Source organism: Vidua macroura, chromosome 9 (assembly GCF_024509145.1).
Source record: "Vidua macroura isolate BioBank_ID:100142 chromosome 9, ASM2450914v1, whole genome shotgun sequence".
NCBI classification, from domain to species: domain Eukaryota; kingdom Metazoa; phylum Chordata; class Aves; order Passeriformes; family Viduidae; genus Vidua; species Vidua macroura.
Window position 1 is genome coordinate 31,308,554 of NC_071579.1, and position 21,270 is coordinate 31,329,823.

At 40.4% G+C, this 21,270-nt stretch overlaps 1 protein-coding gene across 3 annotated transcripts in view; it reads right to left on the reverse strand.

Moving 5' to 3' along the window:
* Window positions 1–21,270, reverse strand: part of JAK1 (Janus kinase 1) — a 55,265-nt gene that overhangs the window by 9,085 nt on the left and 24,910 nt on the right. For all 3 annotated transcript variants that reach the window (XM_053985413.1, XM_053985414.1, XM_053985415.1), the window contains exons 4-14: window positions 20,284–20,407; window positions 14,142–14,292; window positions 12,835–12,998; window positions 12,358–12,691; window positions 10,821–10,994; window positions 7,403–7,560; window positions 6,104–6,227; window positions 4,759–4,945; window positions 3,140–3,246; window positions 951–1,097; window positions 216–303 (exon numbers count right to left, since the gene is read on the reverse strand). In XM_053985413.1, coding sequence (XP_053841388.1) covers window positions 216–303; window positions 951–1,097; window positions 3,140–3,246; window positions 4,759–4,945; window positions 6,104–6,227; window positions 7,403–7,560; window positions 10,821–10,994; window positions 12,358–12,691; window positions 12,835–12,998; window positions 14,142–14,292; window positions 20,284–20,407 — 1,758 coding nt within the window. The remainder of the gene's footprint in view (window positions 1–215; window positions 304–950; window positions 1,098–3,139; window positions 3,247–4,758; window positions 4,946–6,103; window positions 6,228–7,402; window positions 7,561–10,820; window positions 10,995–12,357; window positions 12,692–12,834; window positions 12,999–14,141; window positions 14,293–20,283; window positions 20,408–21,270) is intronic.

The window sequence follows — 21,270 nt, forward strand, 5'->3', positions numbered from 1 at the left end:
GTCCCCCCCAGGTGCCATTCCCTGTCCCTGTCCCCCCGGGTGCCATTCCCTGTCCCTGTCCCCGTGTCCCCCCCAGGTGCCACTCCCTGTCCCTGTCCCCCCCAGGTGCCACTCCCTGTCCCTGTCCCCCCGGGTGCCATTCCCTGTCCCTGTCCCTGTGTCCCCCCAGGTGCCACTCCCTGTCCCTGTCCCCCCGGGGGCCGTCCCTCACTCACTCTCCAGGTCCCGGACGCAGACGCCGTGCAGGAGCACGATGTGTTTGTGGGACACCTGTCTCATCATGCTGGCTGTCTCGAAGAATGCCTGGGGAAAGGGGGACAGGTCACATCCAGCTGCACTCCTGAGCAGCGTTCCCTGCACTCCAGAGCACCCCGGAGCAGCACAAACCCAGGCACAGGAGGGGAGGGACGTGCCCAGGGCTGAGCTGCACCTTCAGCACTGCCCCTTCCCAGCCCTTTTTAAAGTCAGCCATGCAGTTAAGCTTTAGTTCTATCCAGAAAACACCAAACCTAGGTGTTTTCTACATCAAAACAATATTTAAGTCACTCTGGCTTAATAATTTAACTGTATTAATATAATAACTGAATTTATTTTTAAAGAGAACCTAGAGAATCGTTATTTAGACACAATTTTCCAATTCTCTACTAATTTTAAATTTATCAACTGTTACAGACTCTACGATAACATACAGTGTTTTAATACTTGATAACTATCTAATTTCACATTGTTACTGATTAGGTGTATTATCTAATTAATTCCTAATTACTATTAGTTTCTTTTTATTACATATATTATTTTACTCTGATGTTTCTTTATAGTTGTAACTAAAATGTTAGTAATAACAACATATGCCATTACCTTACATATCTCTATATAATTTTATAAAACAAAATTAATCAATATTTTATTTCTTATCTTAAAGAAAAGATACACAAAAGAAAAAAACTTGCCAAGGAAATGTCTCTGTGGCTGGGGTCCAGGACTTTGAGCAGGACTCGGATCTCCCTTTCGCTCTGATACCCTTCATTCTCATCATCCTTGAGGCTGAGCATCCCTGAGTAAATCTGGGTCCTGGTCCCCCTTCCCAGGTGTTCTCCCTGAGACACAGCAGCAGGGATTTGTCAGACAGGAAGCAAACAAGAATTACACAAATATTTATTGGAATCTGCACTTCTTTTTGTCTGGCTGATCTGGTTAAAACTGAAATTATTCCTGTGAGAACCCAATGACAGGGAGCTGCTTTTGCTTCAGGGAGCTTGATGTCTTGTGAGGGCTGCCCTAGAGCAGAGGCTGGGCAGAGTCACAGAATAAAGCAGGGATTTATGGAAAGGATCTCCTGCATGGATCCACCTTGGGCAGCACCAGAGCCCAGCCAGGGCTGCAGCCAAGAGGAACCAAAATGGTCCCAAAATGCACGAGCGCTCCCGGGGGCTCTCACTGGGATCAGCTCTGCTCCATTTGCACCTTGCAGTTCATTGTCCCATTCCAGCTTTAGCCCAGGCACTCCCATCCTGCTTGTTTTTCTCTCTCCAGCCCACGCTGTTTGTGCTCCTGGGCCTGAGCTTTGGGTCATTTGTCCTTGGTGCCCAGCTGGAGCAGGAATTGTTTTGTGTCCCTGCTCTGTGCAGAGAGCTCAGCATCCCCTGATGTGAAGCCCAGACCCACACACTAAAGCAGCTCAGAATGTGAAAATAGAAAAGCCAAAACCTGAGGCATCAAGCTCTGAGCATCCTCCCCACATGAATTCCTTGGATATTACACCTCCACAGGTTCCCTGAGACTGAGCATTCCCAGACTCAACAAAAGAATAAACAACAGCTGGGGCTCTTATTCACAAAGTGCTGCTGAGGTGATCTCTAATGTGTTTCCAAAAGTGAGAGGAAGTAATATTTCACTGGAAGGCTTTGTTTGGGGAAGCAATTTCCTCCAAAATAACATCCTGCCTTGGGATATTTTTGCAGGATGCTGACTGTAAACACACCAACCCAAACCCCATCTCTGTCTGCAGTGATGCAGCTAAAAAGCCCCAATACCTTTTATTTCACAGAAGAAGCCAAGGGCGTGATTTAAGAGCTCTTTTGGCAACATTAAATCTGATTTAAGTGTATTCAAGGCCCTGTGTGTTTGTTGAGGTTTATTCAGGTGACCTGAACAAGTAACTACAAACAAGGGGAAATTTGAAAATTTGGGGAGGTTTAATCACAGAATTCTGACTGCTCAGAGCTTTTGAATACTTCACCTTTTTTACTGTAGAATATTGTCTTAAACCTCTGTTTCTCTGATAAGCCAGGCTTTAAAAAATAAACCCACAACAAACCAGCCCTTAACACTCCCAAGAAATGACCTTAAACCCCCTGTATTCCATTAGAAAACTTAAATATCCATTTCATTTCCAGTGAAAGGCATCACTCCTAAGCTCTTCTCTGCCCACACAAAGCCATACTAACAGAGGGATTCTGCAAGCAGAGGCTTAAATCCAAATAAAGCTCCAGCTGAAGCTTGCTGAGGGAGCTGGGAGTGGCAGGAGCAGGCAGCAGGGGTGGCTTGGTGTCCCCTGCAGGGCTCAGGGACAGCCACACTCCCGGCTCCCAGGGCAGCTCAGCACCTGGGGGAATTTTGAATGAATTAGAGATGGGACCTCTGAGCTGCCTGGGATGATGTGATTTATTTTTCTTATCTTCTGCACAGGCAGGAAGGGTGAGCTGGGCTCACATCTTCACTGCATGGCTCACAAGGTCACAAGACCTCCAGTCACAATCCTTTTAAGGGTTTATTAGCCATAAAACACTGACAACAAGGATATTTATGTTTTTGACTCAATCTTTAAATGGACTCATGCTACAGTGTAAGCTTCCTTAGCCAACCACGTTATGGCACACAAACCTACAAGTGCTGCATTCTAAACTTCTTGTTAACTTTGTAATTGCTTTCATTTTTTCTCTATCTTAAACTCTAAAACTCTAAACTTCCTTTTATTTAGCTTAACATGTCTCTGCTTTGAACTATAAATCCACATTCTCCCTTCTAGCACCTCAATTTGGGAGCCTTTCCCAAGGTCTCAGGTCAAATCCTGGGTTTAATTTAAGCTTTAAATGATGGCCCCAGAGTTCTGGGGGTTTCAGACCCCACAAGGTCCCACCTGCACGATCTCCTCCTTGCGGATCCGGTGGAAGCTCAGCTGCCCCATGGGATACACTGGCTGCCACTCCTGGGCCTTCTTGGTTGCCACCAGCAAGTTGGAGATTTCTGCAAGGCAGGGGGAGAAAATATCCTTAAAGCTTTTCAGAGAAACTGCACTCCCCCTTCCCAGTACCCACATGGATGGAAAGGCACTAAAATCCCAAAAAAAGGGAGGGAAAAAGAAACTTGGGCTTGATTTCTGCTCCTCGTTCAACAGAGAAATCACTAAAGCACAGTCTCGTGTTTATATTTTAAATATAGAGTTATTATCAGCCAGATCAGGATGATTTTGAACAACTGAACAGAATTTTCTGCACAAAGATTGAAAGAGAAAATACCTGTGTTGTACACAGAATAAAATGGAATAAAATGGAATAAAATATCCCCCAATAAAATATCCACATGCCCTCCTCCCAGCAGGGCCATCTCCTCTCCAGTGTGCAAGGGTGGGGTCTCATTTCCTCTTCACCTCCTTCCAAACTCCCTCTACTCTGGGAAACACCAACAGTGTTCCCAGGGCACTGGAATTCAGCTGGGGAATGGGGAATGAGCAGAAGGAACAGGCTCAAAAACCCAGTGCTGCCTCCCCACTGCTGCAGGACAGATCCAGAAGTTTTGCACATGAACTCTGCCTTCCTGGCATTATTTACTGGGATTGGGATGTGTGTGGGCATCTGGGCTTCCTCCTGCCGTGAGCAGAACCTGGCACTGGGGCTAAATCATCTTCTGGAATTCTGGAATCACCACACCCTGCTTTAGTCCTGCATCCCCTGCACTTCTTTGTGAATATCTGATCAAATATTCAAAAAGAAGGACAAACCCACCAGGGAAGGGACAGAACAGGGAGCATGCACTGAATCCTGCTGGATGCCAGGGAGAAGCTGACGTGGGCAATCAACTCCCTGACCCTTTTAATTGCATTTTATCCCAAATCTAGCCATCAAAATGAAAGCAAAATATCAAATGGGCACCGTGCCCCTGCTCCAGGCCATGACCCACGTTCTTGGTGCAGAGTGAGCAGCTCAGGGACTCTCCCAAAGCCTCAGAGCAGCAGGTGATTGATGTGGCTCAGTTACTCCCCTGCTCTAACAGGAAACCATTATCAGCTCAGCACAATCACCCACTGTGCTTCCTCTCTCACACCAAACTCAGCTGCAAGGCTCTCAGAGTTCACAGCAAACAGCTCCAGGGAGTGCTGGCAGCACCCAACAACTGCCCCAGTGTCCCTCAGATGGCACCTCACAGATGATTTCCTGCCACCAGGCTCTCCAGGACATCAGTTTTGGGACCAAAACCCTTCCCTGCTGCCTGGTGCAGATGAGTTATTGAACAGCAGCTCACAAGGAGAGCCAACCCAGCAGGTTCCAACCTTCTTTTCCCCTCCTCAAACCTGCCCATGGCATCTGACAAAACTCCTCCTCCCCAGAGAAGGAAAAAAAAAAACTTTAAACCTGTTTTTTTTTTTTTTTTTTTTTTTTAAAAGAGGTTCACAGAAGATACTAAAAAGCACTAAAAATACACTAAAAGAGTCTGGAGATTGTTCCCTTGCAACAAGAAAACCCTGCAAGGCCAGGCTACCTCTGGGTCTGGGCTGGCAGCACCTCTTGAGGGTGAAGCTGATGTTGTCTGTGCGCAGGATTTGTCCCTTCAGGTGATCCATGAGGTCTTTCAAGGATGCAAAGGATTTGTTGGAGCCATGGAGGAAGTAGCCCCCTTTCTTCACCTCAATCTGGAAGTTCTTGTAGGGGCATGAGTTATTCATCACCTGGGGATGGAGGGAAAAGAAAGGAAATCACTGGAGGGAAAGAATGGTTTGGAAAGGCATGAAAGCTTCCCAAAACCTTGGCATCACGTGAAGGACCAGCTCACCCCCTGCTCCTAAGTCAAAGTCCTCTAATCAAACTGTAACAGAGCAGAAAAAAATCCTAAAATTCCTGGAATTTTCACTCCCAGGAAGGCTCAAAGAGAAGAGCAGCAACACGAAGATGCAATTGCCCAAATTATGGCTTTTTTTTGTTTGTTTGTTTGCAGAGCTTGAGATTATGCAGAAGTGCTGCCTCTTCTGGAGGAATTTTCTCTTCCTTTGGTCAAGAATTGCAGAATTTGGAGCAGGGTTTCAAAATCTCAGTTTAAAAATAGCAAAACTCCCTCTCCCACCCCAGGCTGTGCAATGAGATTACAGGCTGGTGTTGAGATCCTCCAGTTTCACTGGGGAAGGGCTGAACTTCTGAACTTCCCCTTCTCAAGAGCTCTCAAGGTCTCCCCTCTGCAGCTTTGGGTCACCTCCCCTTCCCTCTTTTCCAAGACAAAATTCCTGTCTTCTTTCACTGTTAAAAGAGAGAGCTCATCATCTTTTCATTTTTTTTTTTTTTTTAATATCTACAGGAGATAAACCCAGTATCAAATATCCCTTCCTGATTCACCACTGATTCCATGACCTTTTTTTTCCTAAGAGAAGGATTTTTTATTATTATTTATTATTATTCTTGTGTGAACACTTTAAACATTCTCCCAGACCACCAAGTCAGCTGCAGGCTTCCAGGTGTGAGAATAAAATCCATCAAGGGAATTAAATCCATGCCCAAAAAGGCTCCAGGGAAGCTGAACCATGCTCAAGGCAAGGTGAAGTGACAAATTCTCTGTGTCATGAGTTTAAAATGTTTCATTTTCATCATGTTGCTGCACAGTCTGGAGCTGTTTGGTAAGTTTGAGGATTTGAGCTGTTGGATTAGTTTGATTGGGAGGAATGGAGCTGTTCTGGATCTAATTCATCCCATTGGGAGAGACAGCACAAAGGGCTGCTAAAATAAAAAAAAAAACCAATTCCCTCCCCAGAGCTCAGGGTGAGTGCCCTGAGGACACAAGCACATCCCCAGGGGTTGCAGGGAGCAGATTCCTGCTGGGAAAGGGCAGCTGCCTGTACCTCTGAGCCTTCCAGGCACGTCACAGTCATGAGGATGTGGTTGAAGTTGGTGCAGCTCCACCTCAGCACGTACATCCCCACCTCGTTGCCCTCCTGCCTCAGCTTGTTGATGGCATATTCCGTGCTGGAAGGGAATGGGCAGTGAGAAAAACCAACCAGGCAGCAGCCAAAAATCTGGTTTTGGGGTGGAACATGAGAGCAAAGCTCTGTTTGGGGAGTAACAGGAACTTGGAAATATTTCTATTATTATTGAAGTAGGATTTAAGGGTGCACTGCTCACACTGGGCTGCACAGAGCAAGGGAGGAAGGATTTATCAAAGGGAATTCTGCATCCAACACTGTGCAGGTGCACTCCTGGATTTCTACAGCTTGCAGCTTAAATGAAGGGAATAAAGGGAACAATGGGAATAAAGGGAATAAAAGGAATAAAGGGAATAAATGGAAATAAGGGGAATAATAAATAAATAAAAATAAAGGGAATAATAATAATAATAATAAAATAAAAATAATAAATTAAAATAAGTAAAATAGTAAATAAGAATCAAAATTTTCCCAGTAAAGGGAAAAGCCACAAAGGTGGGTGGAGAGAAGGGAATTCCTTTAGGTGTTTAAAAACCCAAGGCTTTGTTCATCCATCCAAGGACTGGGCTGAGTGTAGAGACACTTCCAGTCTCTACCTAAAATATTCCCATGTGTCCATGGAGAAAACTCTTGGAACACTCCTTTAGTGCAGAAACAGTGAGCTGACAGATGAGTAAGGAGAGAAACACTGATTTTTTCCTTCAACAAAGTTCAGTTTTGGTAACCACCACCCATCCAAACCCTGCATTTCCTCAGCAGATTCACCATGAGAGGAATTCACAAAAACAAACCCCTGGAAATGCAGGAGTGACTGAGCAGCTGGGTCTGTAAAGCCTGAAATGCAGGAGTGACTGAGCAGCTGGGTCTGTAAAGCCTGAAATGCAGGAGTGACTGAGCAGCTGGGTCTGTAAGGAGCTGAAATGCAGGAGTGACTGAGCAGATGGGTCTGTAAACCCTGAAATGCAGGAGTGACTGAGCAGCTGGGTCTGTAAAGCCTGAAATGCAGGAGTGACTGAGCAGCTGGGTCTGTAAAGAGCTGAAATGCAGGAGTGACTGAGCAGCTGGGCTATAAACCCTGAAATGCAGGAGTGACTGAGCAGATGGGTCTGTAAACCCTGAAATGCAGGAGTGACTGAGCAGCTGGGTCTGTAAAGAGCTGAAATGCAGGAGAAACTGAGCAGATGAACCATAAATCCCTGCCATGCAGGAGTGACTGACCAGATGGGCCCGTGGCAGCCGTTCCTGATGTTGTGCTGGATGAGAGGAGGAGCCACATCTGTGCACAGGTAGTGGTGGGCATCTGCCGTGAGCCTGAAGTAGCCATCGACCAGCGAGGTGAAGGACAGCGCCTCGGCGTGCGAGCCCAGCTTCAGCTCCTGCCAAAACAGCACAGGCAGCTCTGCACCACCCCAGCTTGTCACACACAGCTGAGGTTTAACAACACTGCCAAGCTTCCCCCCAAAACCTTGGCATCACGTGTAGGAGCAGCTCATCCCCTGCTCGCCCCCTGCTCGTCCCCTGCTCGTCCTCTGCTTGTCCCCTGCTCACCCCCTGCTCGTCCCCTGCTCGTCCCCTGCTCATCCCCTGCTCGTCCCCTGCTCGTCCCCTGCTCATCCCCTGCTCGTCCCCTGCTCGTCCCCTGCTCGTCCCCTGCTCATCCCCTGCTCGTCCCCTGCTCGTCCCCTGCTCACCCCCTGCTCGTCCCCTGCTCGCCCCCTGCTCACCCCCTGCTCGTCCCCTGCTCATCCCCTGCTCGTCCCCTGCTCGTCCCCTGCTCGTCCTCTGCTCCTAAGTCAACGTCCTCTAATGGAACGGCAACAAAGCAGAAAAAAATTCCTGGAATTTTCACTCCCAGGAAGGCTGAGACAGAAGAGCAGCAACATAAAGATGCAATCACCCAACAAAAAAGTTTTTTTTGTAAAAAAAAAAAAAAAAGTTTTAAAAGATTTTGTTCCATTATCAGTCTTGTTGAAGGGTGAGACAATCAGAGATATAAAACTCTACGCCATTCTATCAGAACCTATCTCCTGGTTACAACACCTCATAAATGTTTTTATAAATTAGCTTTTGCCACACTGTGCTGCTAATACTTCTAACACCAGTCACCTCTATTTTTACCTATATTTTACCTCTATTTTTACCTATATTTAACACAAATCACCTCTATTTTTACCTGTATTTGTACCTACATTTAACACAAATCACCTCTATTTTAACCTATATTTAACACGAATCACCTATATTTTTATCTCTATTTTAACCTATATTTAACACAAATCACCTGTATTTTTATCTCTATTTTTACCTATATTTAACACCAATCACCTCTATTTTAACCTGTATTTTAACCTATATTTAACACAAATCACCTCTATTTTAACCTATATTTAACACAAATCACCTATATTTTTATCTCTATTTTAACCTATATTTAACACAAATCACCTGTATTTTTATCTCTATTTTTACCTATATTTAACACCAATCACCTCTATTTTTACCTGTATTTTTACCTATATTTAACACAAATCACCTCTATTTTTATCTCTATTTTTACCTATATTTAATACCAATTTCCCCACATGGTCCTGCTGCAGTGCATCTTTCACAGCTCTAATTCTCTAAAACATCTGGTCTTTTTGCAAGGCCATCTTTTGAAACTTGTTGAAACTTGTTTCTAGTTCAATCTCTCTCAACAGTGTCACCTCTATTCCATGGCATTCCTGACCAGCCCACTTCATCTCAGTGCTTGCACACAGGTGTACAAGACTGTGTGAGCTTTCTGTCAGGTTTTGAAATCCTTTAAAACCCATTTCCCACTCATCCTCCTCTTTTTTTGGACAGTAGGAATTTCTTTGGTGGTCTCATTTATCATTTGCTGCACTCAGTGAAGTGCACAAGGCACTATTACTGATGCAGAATATTAATAATATACTATATTATCAAATATTAAGTGTCAGGACACCAGGAATGCTGGGACATCCCTGGAATGTTTGGATTAATGAGGAATATCCCTCAGGGAATTAAATGATCCACCATGGAATGAAATGATCAGTCAGGGAATGAAAAGATCCAGCAGGGAGTGAAAAGGTCCAGAGGGAATGAAAAGATCCACCAGGGAGTGAAATGATCAGTCAGGGAATTAAATGATCAGTCAAGGAGTGAAAAGATCCAGCAGGGAGTGAAAAGGTCAGTCAGGGAATGAAATGATCCACCAGGGAGTGAAATGATCAGTCAGGGAGTGAAATGATCAATCAGGGAATGAAATGATCCAGCAGGGAATGAAAAGATCCACCAGGGAATGAAATGATCAGTCAGGGAATGAAATGATCCACCAGGGAATTAAATTATCAATAAGGAAATGAAATGATCCACCAGGGAATGAAATGATCAGTCAAGGAGTGAAATGATCCACCAGGGAGTGAAATGATCCACCAGGGAATGAAATGATCAGTCAGGGAGTGAAATGATCAGTCAGGGAATGAAAAGGTCCAGCAGGGAGTGAAAAGGTCCAGCAGGGAGTGAAAAGATCCACCAGGGAATGAAATGATCAGTCAGGGAATGAAATGATCCAGCAGGGAATGAAATGATCAGTCAGGGAATTAAATGATCAGTCAGGGAATGAAAAGATCCAGCAGGGAGTGAAAAGGTCCAGCAGGGAATGAAAAGGTCCAGCAGGGAGTGAAATGATCAGTCAGGGAATGAAATGATCAGTCAGGGAATTAAATGATCAGTCAGGGAGTGAAAAGATCCAGAGGGAATGAAAAGGTCCAGAGGGAATGAAAAGGTCCAGCAGGGAATGAAATGATCAGTCAGGGAATGAAATGATCCAGCAGGGAATGAAATGATCAGTCAGGGAATTAAATGATCAGTCAGGGAGTGAAAAGATCCAGCAGGGAGTGAAAAGGTCCAGCAGGGAGTGAAAAGGTCCAGCAGGGAGTGAAAAGATCAGTCAGGGAATGAAATGATCAGTCAGGGAATGAAATGATCAGTCAGGGAGTGAAAAGGTCCAGCAGGGAGTGAAAAGGTCCAGCAGGGAGTGAAAAGAACAGTCAGGGAATGAAATGATCAGTCAGGGAATGAAATGATCAGTCAGGGAGTGAAAAGGTCCAGCAGGGAATGAAAAGGTCCAGCAGGGAATGAAAAGATCCAGCAGGGAGTGAAAAGGTCCCGCAGGGAGTGAAAAGGTCCAGCAGGGAGTGAAAAGGTCCAGAGGGAATGAAAAGGTCCAGAGGGAATGAAAAGGTCCAGCAGGGAATGAAATGATCAGTCAGGGAATGAAATGATCCAGCAGGGAATGAAATGATCAGTCAGGGAATGAAATGATCAGTCAGGGAATGAAATGATCAGTCAGGGAGTGAAAAGGTCCAGCAGGGAATGAAAAGATCCAGCAGGGAGTGAAAAGGTCCCGCAGGGAGTGAAAAGGTCCAGCAGGGAGTGAAAAGGTCCAGAGGGAATGAAAAGGTCCAGCAGGGAGTGAAAAGGTCCAGCAGGGAATGAAAAGGTCCAGCAGGGAATGAAAAGGTCCAGCAGGGAGTGCAAAGGTCCGGAGGGAGTCCAAGGCAGCCCCAGGGAAGCTGCAGGGACGAGCGCTGTGAGCGCGCACGGCTCCCGGCTCCCGGCCTGCCCTGCTCACCATCCTCCTGTTGTCCTGCTTGTTGACGCTGACCGTGCACTCCCTGATGACCACGTGCGTGATCTCAGGGAAATAGGAGAAGCTGTTCCACGCCTCCCCAAGTCTGTGCTTCTCTTCCCCCTTTTTGGTTTTGCCGTCGGATTTTTTCTTCTTCTCTTTCTCTGTCGGGACAGGCTGCAAATGTGTTTGGGATGAAAGATTGAGTTAAAAGATGGTGGTTTTTACTCTAAACCAAACATTCATTCGAGAATAATGACATAAATTAATTATTTATTAGTTAGAATTATAGACTGGGATAATGATATCAATTATTAAATTAATATAAATTATAGAATAATATAAAATACAGAATATCATGTATTGTAATACATTTACTCAAAACCAAAAAGTCATTCTAGAATAATTATATAAATTATTTATTAAGTAGAATTATAGAATAAAATTATTATATAAATTATAAAAATTACATAAATTATAGAATAATAATATAAATATAATAATATTTAAAATAATAACATAATGTACTTTAATATAATCTAATGTACTCTACACCAAAAATTCATTCTAGAATAGTAATATTAATTGGTTATTAATTGGAATTATAGAACAATTATATAAAATTATATAAATTTTATATATTAAATATAAAATTATGTAATTTGTATAAAATTATATAAAATTATATAAATTATAAAATTCATATACAGAACAATAATATAAAATATAGAATATAATGTATTGTAATACATTTACTCAAAACCAAAAAGTCATTCTAGGATAGTGATATAGATTATTTATTAATTAGAATTATAGACCAAAATTATTAAATAAATTATAAAATTATATAAATTATAGAATAATAATATAAATATAATAATATTTAAAATAATAACATAATGTACTCTAATATAATCTAATGTACTCTACATTTACTCTATACCAAAAATTCATTCTAGAATAGTAATATTAATTGGTTATTAGTTGGAATTATAGAACAATTATATAAATTATATAAAATTATATAAATTTTATATTATATATAATTATATAAAATTATATAAAATTATATAAATTGTAAAATTCATATACAGAATAATATAAAGTATAGAATATAATGTATTGTAATATATTTGCTCTAGACCTAACATTCATTCTAGAATAATGATACAAATTAATTATTAATTAGAATATAATTAGAATATGAATTATAAAATCACTATAAATTCTAGAATAATAATATGAAATAAATCTATTTAATTCTGGAACGTTTTGCACATTCTCCTGGTAGAAGGGCTGCCCACAGAGGCTGTGCAGTGCTCAGTCCTGGATTAAAGTCCTGAGCCTGGTCTGCTCCAAACTAAGCCTAAAAAGGGGTTGGGCTGGAACCTCCTGAGCTCCTTCCAGCCCGGATCATCCTCTAATCCTCTAAAAGCCCCTCCAACAAAAAGCTGCTCTGCAGTGTCTGAAGACCACAATCTTTCAGCAGCTGTTATGTCCCAAAAAAACCCCTTTAATTCCCATTTCTCAAGGAACTCACACTTGGCTTGAGCCTCCACTGGATGCCGTTGTTGCCCGTCACCATCACTTCGTACTTCTCGTTGTCTCCACAATTGAATTTATTCATCTCATTCTCAGCAGAAATCAGCAAAAACGAGGTCTCAAAGATCTCTGCCCCGTAATATTTGGTCAGGATCTCCATGGTGGATAAATATTTCACCTTCAGGTCCCGCGGGGAGACGCTGTTGTTGCAGATGGTTTTGTTGTTGAACTCCTTCAGGAAATGCTTGAAAACGTTATTGATCCGAATCCTGGTCAAGAAATTCCTCTGCCTGATGGTCCTGTTCAGAGTCTCAGGGATATAATGCTTGTAACTGCAAGGAAAAGCAAGGGGTTAAATTAAATTAAATTAAATTAAATTAAATTAAATTAAATTAAATTAAATTAAATTAAATTAAATGTTAAATTAAATTCCTCCTGGGACAGCAGCAGGGACAAAGGATGGATCCCAGCTCACCTGATGTCCTTGGGAAGCTCTGGCAGTTTCATGTTTTTCTTGATGGCATCATGGGAGATGGCCAGGACAGCCATGCCCAAACACTCATTCTCAATCTCATGGACCTCCTGGTCGTTTTTGGGGTCTCGGATGGGTGCCAGGCCCTTCACTAGGTCATACTGGCCCTTAACAGAAGAAAAAAAACCCAAATTACCCAGTTGGTCCTTCCCAGAGTTTGTCCCTGAGCCAGGAATTCAGCCCAGGATCCTTGGGCAAGCAGAAGCTGGAACTTCCTCCCCTTCTTTTATACATCAGCCCACCAAAAATTCAAATTTTTAAATAATTAACCACAGAAATCACCATCCCCCGGCCAAAATTTTTTTTCAAAATCCTCCCAATCCCTACAAAAACATAAGTTTACTTGTATTTTAACAAATACAAAATCTAAGTACACTTCAGTAAAAAAATATAAAACTCTGTCAAGTACAAAAAAACCCACTAACCACTCCACAAATAAAAAAAAAAAACCACAGAAATATAAATTACACAAAAATTCCAACCCTTGTATTTTCTGCTCCACAAAACCAACTTTGTGTCTCTGCTTTATCCCTGTCCTTCCCATCCAAAGCCTCTCAAGGATTCATCTTTAAGCCAGTTCTTGCTCTGGGACAGCCTGGAAAGTGTGTGGTTATCAAAGAGCAAAGACATTTCTGTGCCTCACTGCTTTAATGTTTCCCTGGAATTCTCTTTCCTTGTGGTTCCCAGTGTGAAAATCCTGCAGGAATTCTACTCAGAATCAGCAGTAAATGAGATTTTCTCAGTGCACTCAATTTGCTCTTTCATCAACCTGAATTTTCCCCTTTTTTTTTTTTTTCAAGCTTCTGGTTTGAAAAATCCTTTGGAAGGCACAAGAGGAGAGCAAAACTGCAGTGAGATGATCAAACTTTATCACCATGGGGTTATCAGTAAATGTTTATCAATCGTTAACACCACCCAGTAAAAAAACCTCATTAAAAGGACCCAGGCCTGCCAGATTTCCCTCTGGTGCTGCTCCTCTCTGTGCAAATGTCTCACAAAAGGTGACTGGCAGCGTTTATAAACACAAATAATTCACTTCAGAAGAAAGTAGCTATAAAAATAAAACCCTTTTTTGGGAGAGTTTCTTTACACCTCCTTCATGCAGCAAATTCTCTCCTCTCCACCAGGCAGCAGCAAAAAGAAAACCCTTTCCCCTACTAACAGGATACAAAATGTGCATTTTAGGAGCTTAAAAAGAGGGTTTTTAAAAGCAGTTTTTATGGGAATACAGCCTCAGAGACAGCTCCAACCTGGGCAAAGATGTATTCCAGGGAATCAGCATCCAGGATGGGGGTCCCCTCTGGGGCCAGCTTCTTGTCATAGGCCTTGGCCCTCCTGGGGCAGTGCCTCCACACCGAGGGCTCGCTCTCGCTGGTCCCGTGCCAGTTGGTGAAATAGTATCTGCCAAAAAAAAAAGGCAGAACCTTGAAAAACCTCCCTTGGGAAAAGCCTCCATTTCCACAAGATAATCTGGGTTTTGGAAAGCAAAGCAGTTCAAAGGAAGAATCGGTCACACTTCTGCCTGAAGGTAAAGTGGGCCAACATTCCAGCACACTCCTGGCCTGAGGAACTGGGGGGAAATTATTATGTAATACAATTATTATCTATTATTAGGGTTTGTTGTTTGTTTTTTTTTTTTTGTTAGAGAGATGGAGCACCTCTCCTGTGAAGAAAGACAGATTTGGGAATGTTCACCTGGAGAGGAGAAGGATCCAGGGAGAGCTCAGAGCCCCTGGCAGGGCCTGAAGGGGCTCCAGGAGAGCTGCAGAGGGACTGGGGACAAGGCAGGGAGGGACAGGACACAGGGAATGGCTGGAAGTGGGAAGATTTAGGTGGATATTGGGAAGGAATTCCTGGCTGGGAGGGTGGGCAGGCCCTGGAATAGAATTCCCAGAGCAGCTGTGGCTGCCCCTGGATCCCTGGCAGTGCCCAAGGCCAGGCTGGACAGGGCTGGGAGCACCTGGGACAGTGGGAGGTGTCCCTGGGATGGGATGGGATGGGATGGGATGGGATGGGATGGGATGGGATGGGATGGGATGGGATGGGATTTAAGGTCCCTCCCAGTCCAATCCAGTTTGGGATTGCCATTTATAAAGCCCCAAATCTGCAGCGGCCAAGGCCGGAGTGGCTCAGCCTCATTGCAGAGTCAGGATCTTCAGCAAAATAAAGTTAATATTTTGAGTTGAGCTCTTCTTAGGCAGGAACTCCAGCCCAAAACTGTGCCAAAAACTCCTGACAAGAAGCAGAGGATACTCAGGAACTCCTCGGGCTGAGGCCTGGAGAGCAGAGCAAAGCAAATCCTTCTGAAATCCAGAGGAAATGACTTTGCTTCCCTGTTCTCCCGCAGAAGAGGAGTCAGAATTAACAACTCCAATTCTTCTGTTATTTCCTGAAAACAATCAGGGGCGAGGTTCTGTGTATTGTTTGGGACTGAGAGGAGACTTGGCTCCTTTTCCTAATTAACTGCTCTCATTAGCACACCACTGAGGAGCCACAAAAACAACGGGAGCCCCATAGTCTGAGGGAGGAGTGAGTGCAGGAGAATCTTTTCCTTGGAAAGCTCCCTGGATTCCTGGGAGTCATTCTGGGTATTTCCCTTCCACATCTGGAACAGGAACAGGAATTTCCCCGTTCCCAGGGGAGCTGGGGAGGGAATTGTGCCCTGAGCTCCCCCTCAGAGCATCTCCCACCACTGCTCATCATTCCCTTACATAGCTCTACACAATCCTACAAAATTATATTATATTAATTATATTATATTATATTATATTATATTATATTATATTATATTATATTATATTATATTATATTATATTATATTATATTACATTATATTACATTACATTATATCATATTACATTACATTACATTATATCATATTACATTACATTACATTATATCATATTACATTACATTATATTATATATTATATATTATATATTATATATTATATATTATATATATTATATATATTATATATATTATATATACATTACATTATATATTACATTATTTGTATTATATTATATATTAATATTAAATATTCAGTCATTACATGACATTATATCACATTACATTATATTATAGTGCATTAATTAGATTGCATTCTATTACATTATATTACATATTGTACTCTTTATTATGCTATTATATAATAGTTTGTTATATATTATGTTATTTATTGTGATATTATATAATATTTTATTACCAAAACCCATTCTTCACTGCCAAATTTTTTTTCAAAATCCTCCAATTCCTACAAAAACATAAGTTTACTTGTATTTTAACAAATACAAAATCTAACTAAATTTCAGTAAAAAAAATCTAAAACTCTGTCAAGTACAAAAAAAAACCACTAACCACTCCACAAACAACAAAAAAAAAACCACAGAAATATAAATTACACAAAAATTCCAACCCTTGTATTTCACCCACCTGTATATATTTGTATAAAATTTATATCATTTTATAAAAAATTATAAACTTGAAGTTCCTTTATAAGTATAAAAATCAGTATTATAAAAAAAAATTATTAAATAATAATTTTGATAAAATAGAAAATTCAATCAAATATCTACCCAACAAATAATTAACAATGTCATCAATAGACTATTCCTAATTCAAACAAGAGGGGGAGATGGTAAAACTCCAGGTATTTAAAATTTCAAACTTTCTTTACTAAAAAACACAAGCACACAAAATACTACAAAAATGCTATCAAAATCCACAAAATATTACAGAAGTGTTACAAAAATCCACAAAATACTGCAAAAATGCTGCAGAAATCCACAAAATACTACAAAATGCTACAGAAATCCAAAAAATATTACAAAAATGCTATCAAAATCCACAAAGTACTACAAAAATACTGCAGGAATCCACAAAATGCTACAAAATACTATAGAAATCCACAAAATATTACAAAAATGTTACAAAAATCCAGCAAATATTACAAAAATACTCCACAGATCCACAAAATACTACAAAAATACTACAAAGATCCACAAAATGCTACAAAAATGCTGCAGAAATCCACAAAATGCTACAAAAATGTTACAAAAATCCACAAAATATTACAAAAATGTTACAAAAAATCCACAAAATACTGCAAAAATGCTGCAGAAATCCACAAAGTATTACACAAATACTACACAAATACTACACAAATCCACCAAATACTACAAAAATACTCCACAGATCCACAAAATGCTACAAAAATGCTACAAAAATTCAGAAAATGCTATAGAAATCCACAAAATATTAGAAAAATACTGCAGAAATCCACAAAATGCTACACAAATGCTACAGAAATCCACAAAATGCCACAGAAATACTACAGAGATTCACAAAATCCTACAAAAATACTACAAAGGTCCACAAAATCCTACAAAAACACTAGAGAGGTCCAAAAAAGTCCTACAAAATACTAGAGAGATCAAAAAAATCCTACAAAAATACTACTCAAACCAACAAAGTCCTACAAAAATACTGCAGAGATCAAAAAAATCCTACAAAAATACTACAGAGATCCACAAAATCCTACAAAAAAAAAATCAACATTTTAATTTTTTTTAAATTTAGAAGGATTTAAAAATATATTTCTGAATGATCACGTATAGTTAATCCACTGCTCTATTAAAATTATTTAAAAACTAATTTTTTTAAAATAAAAAAATTAATATTTAAAAAATTCATTTCTGAATGATCACGTACAGTTAATCCACTGCTCTATTAAAAAGAAATAAAAAATTTAATTTAAAAAATAATTTTGTAAAGAATTCTTTTCTGAATGATCACATACAGTTAATCCACTGCTCTATTAAAAATTAAAAATAAAAAAACCTAATTTTTTTTAATTAAAAATTTTTAATATTTAAAAAATTCATTTCTGAATGATCACGTACAGTTAATCCACTGCTCTATTAAAAATTATTAAAAAACTATTTTTCTTAAAACTAAAAAATTAATATTTAAAAAATTCATTTCTGAATGGTCACATACAGTTAATCTGGCACTCTATTAAAAAGAAATTAAAAAATTAATTGTTTAAAAATAATTTTGTAAAGAATTCTTTCTGAATGATCACATACAGTTAATCCACTGCTCTATTAAAAATTAAAAATAAAAAAACCTAATTTTTTTTTAATTAAAAAATTTTAATATTTAAAGAATTCATTTCTGAATGATCACGTACAGTTAATCCACTGCTCTATTAAAAATTTTAAAAAACTAATTTTTTTTAAATTAAATTTTTTTTTTAATGATGGAAAGCAGTGGCTCTTCCAACTGCTTCATTCTACGAAATGGTACAACAGAAAAAAAAAATACAGAAAATAAAGCTCAGCATAAATTAATTGTGTTCATAATTATTTTCAGGAAACAACAAAAGAATTGGAGTAATTAATTATCTTAAATCACCTTGTTGGGTTATGAACAGGCAAAAATTATTTTTTACAGGGAGCTGTTCAGGGAATTTAAAGGAAGGTGCCTCCCATCATTCACCCAGAGCAGAAACACAAACACCAAACACAGCAAAATCTGGTTTTTAAGACTCAAATTTCTTAATTAATTAATTGAATTGAAAAGTTAATTATTAAAAAATTAATTAAATTTAAAAGTAGTTAATTAACTAGATGTTCTTAATAATTAAAAGGATGAAATCCTCACAACTACACTTTAAATATCACCCTCTGTTACTGAGAAAAACAGGGAATTTGAGGCTCAGGGGGAATTCCCATGACAGCAGGAATTTTTATTATTCCGGGTTTTGTTTCTGTGCCTGATCTCGGGGCACCCTGAGCTCTGTAAAAACCTTTCAGAGTCCCTCACTTCTGGTGTTTTGTGGTGTTTGTCTGCCCAGCCTGCTCACAGCTGAGATTAAGGCATGAATAACACTAAAGAAAAAAGGGAAATACCCCAGCATCCTCCTCCTCCTCCAGAAATAGGAATTACCATAACTTGAAAAGCAAAGGTCAGTCATTGCTCCTTGCAGCAGTTCAACAATTGCAGCTCAAAAATCACATTGCAGAGCCCTCTCCTCGCAGTTCCCTGCAGCCCAGAGTGTGGGAATATTATTTACAAGGTTATTTTCTTACAGCTGGCCCTTGAAGAACCAAGAGATCTGTGCACTTCCTAAAGTTCCTGCATTCATTATTCCTGCAAGCCAAGTTTATCTCATACATTTCTCTCCTATACTGAGCATTTAAAGCTCATAGTGCTGCAAGGAAAGTCATAATAAGAGGAAGAGGAAGAGGAGGAGAATCAGAAGAATCAGAAGAAGAAGAATAAGAAATAGAAGAATAAGAATCAGAAGAAGAATCAGAAGAACAAGAAGAAGAATCAGAAGAACAAGAAGAAGAAGAATCAGAAGAAGAAGAATCACAAGAAGAAGAAATAGAAGAAGAAGAATCAGAAGTAGAAGAAGAATCAGAAGAAGAATCAGAAGAAGAAGAATGAGAAGAACAAGAAGAAGACTCAGAAGAAGAATCAAAATAAGAATCAGAAGAAGAATTGGAAGAAGAAGAATCAAAATAAGAATCAGAAGAAGAATTGGAAGAAGAAGAATCAGAAGAAGAAGAATCACAAGAAGAAATAGAAGAAGAATCAGAAGTAGAAGAAGCAGAAGAAGATTCAAAAGAAGAATCAGAAGAAGAAGAATGAGAAGAACAAGAAGAATCAGAAGAACAAGAAGAATCAGAAGAACAAGAAGAAGAATCAGAAGAACAAGAATAATCAGAAGAAGAATCAGAAGAAGAATCAGAATCAAAAGAAGAATCAGAAGAAGAAGAACAAGAAGACGAATCAGAAGTGGTGCAGAATGAGATTTCTAACAAATCCTAAAAGGATCAAACTCCCCCTGGATGAGGCTGGGGCACTGTCCCAGCCCCAGATCCATGTGCTGGATTTCCAGGAGGCCTTGGGGCTACGTCTGAGCCCCAGATCCTGGGAATATCCTGGCTCCTGGTTGGATTTTTTCACGTTTTCCCACAGACCCCTGGCAGTCCTGGAGAATTCCAAAAGCAACAGCCTGCTGCCTTTTCCTTTTAGGAGTAAAATTCCCACTGATTTCAGTGGGAACTGGAACACTTCAAATGGAAATTCATCCATAAAAGCACTGACACAAAACCCAGTGGTTTGAAGCCAATTTTCCAATTAACTTTGACCTTGTTCACTCCCAGCTTTGTGAAAACAACTTCTCATACTTTTTCAACTTTTTTTCTCAAGGTTAAACCCCAAAGATATAAAGAAATCAGGAGACATTTGAAGCTCCTGCTGCTCATCTCTCCTCTAAGCTGTGCAAACCAAGTTGCTCCTTTTGGTTTTGCTTCCCTGCTTCTTCAGGGAGCTCAGGAATAAATAAATCTCTTTTTTTTTTCAGGTGTTTTCTCTTACCTCATGCGATAATGGAGCCTGAAGGATGATTTTTCGTCCACCTTGAAGACCTGGTTTGGTGCATACCAGAGCTTTTTGTTCTCATCATACAGAGCAAAGAGGTTGTGGCACAGAGGGGACACAGCTGGCACAAAAACACACAAATGGATGAATCACAAAGCTCCAGTGCACATCCACACCCCAAAACACAAAAGCATAAAGCAAATATTGGATCATGAAAAGAAACTGATACTGGGGGATTAGCTCGAAACAAATATTAGGGAGGAAAGGTTGAGGTGGAGCTGTCACCTTGGTTCAACCATGGGGTTTGGGGTGGATTGAACAGATATTTCTGGGGTTAAAGTGATCCTCAAATCCTGATTTTGCCCAAGGTCTGAGCTTCAAGGAAATGATTTAAAACCTTCATCTTGTCCAGGTTACAGAAAAGGGAGTTTTACCAAACCTTTATTTTATTAATAAATTCAACCCCCAGAGGTGAAAGGAGGTTTTGGCAAACAAGCAGAAAGCTTTGGTTGGTCCACAGAGAAAGAACCCAGGAAAAGCTTTGGTCTGCTCCAGCTAAGAACATACTTTGACACCAATGGACTGATCTGCTTTAACTTTGCATTTACTCCATCCCAGAGCTGCTGGAATTCCTTGTGCCAGCTCTGGGAGCAGCTGCACCAGCCCCCAAAGAGCAGCTCCTGCACACCAACATAAATAGGTGGCTGTTAAATACCCCTCACTGTGCTTAAATCTCTTAAAAAACCAACATCAGCACTCATTTGGTGAGGTTTGTCCATAATTTCACCCATTCCCATGGAAGAGGAGCAATTAGGCAAATGAGCTGAAGGGGATTACAAGAATCCAGGGGGATGTAGGCAAAGAAAACATTTGAGAGCTGCAGGAAAATTCCTGCCCAGTTCCCCTGTTCTCACCCCACAGCAGCTGGACAAGGTTTGGTGTTCCATGGGGAAAGAACCTCAGAACTGTAAACACAAAAGCCCG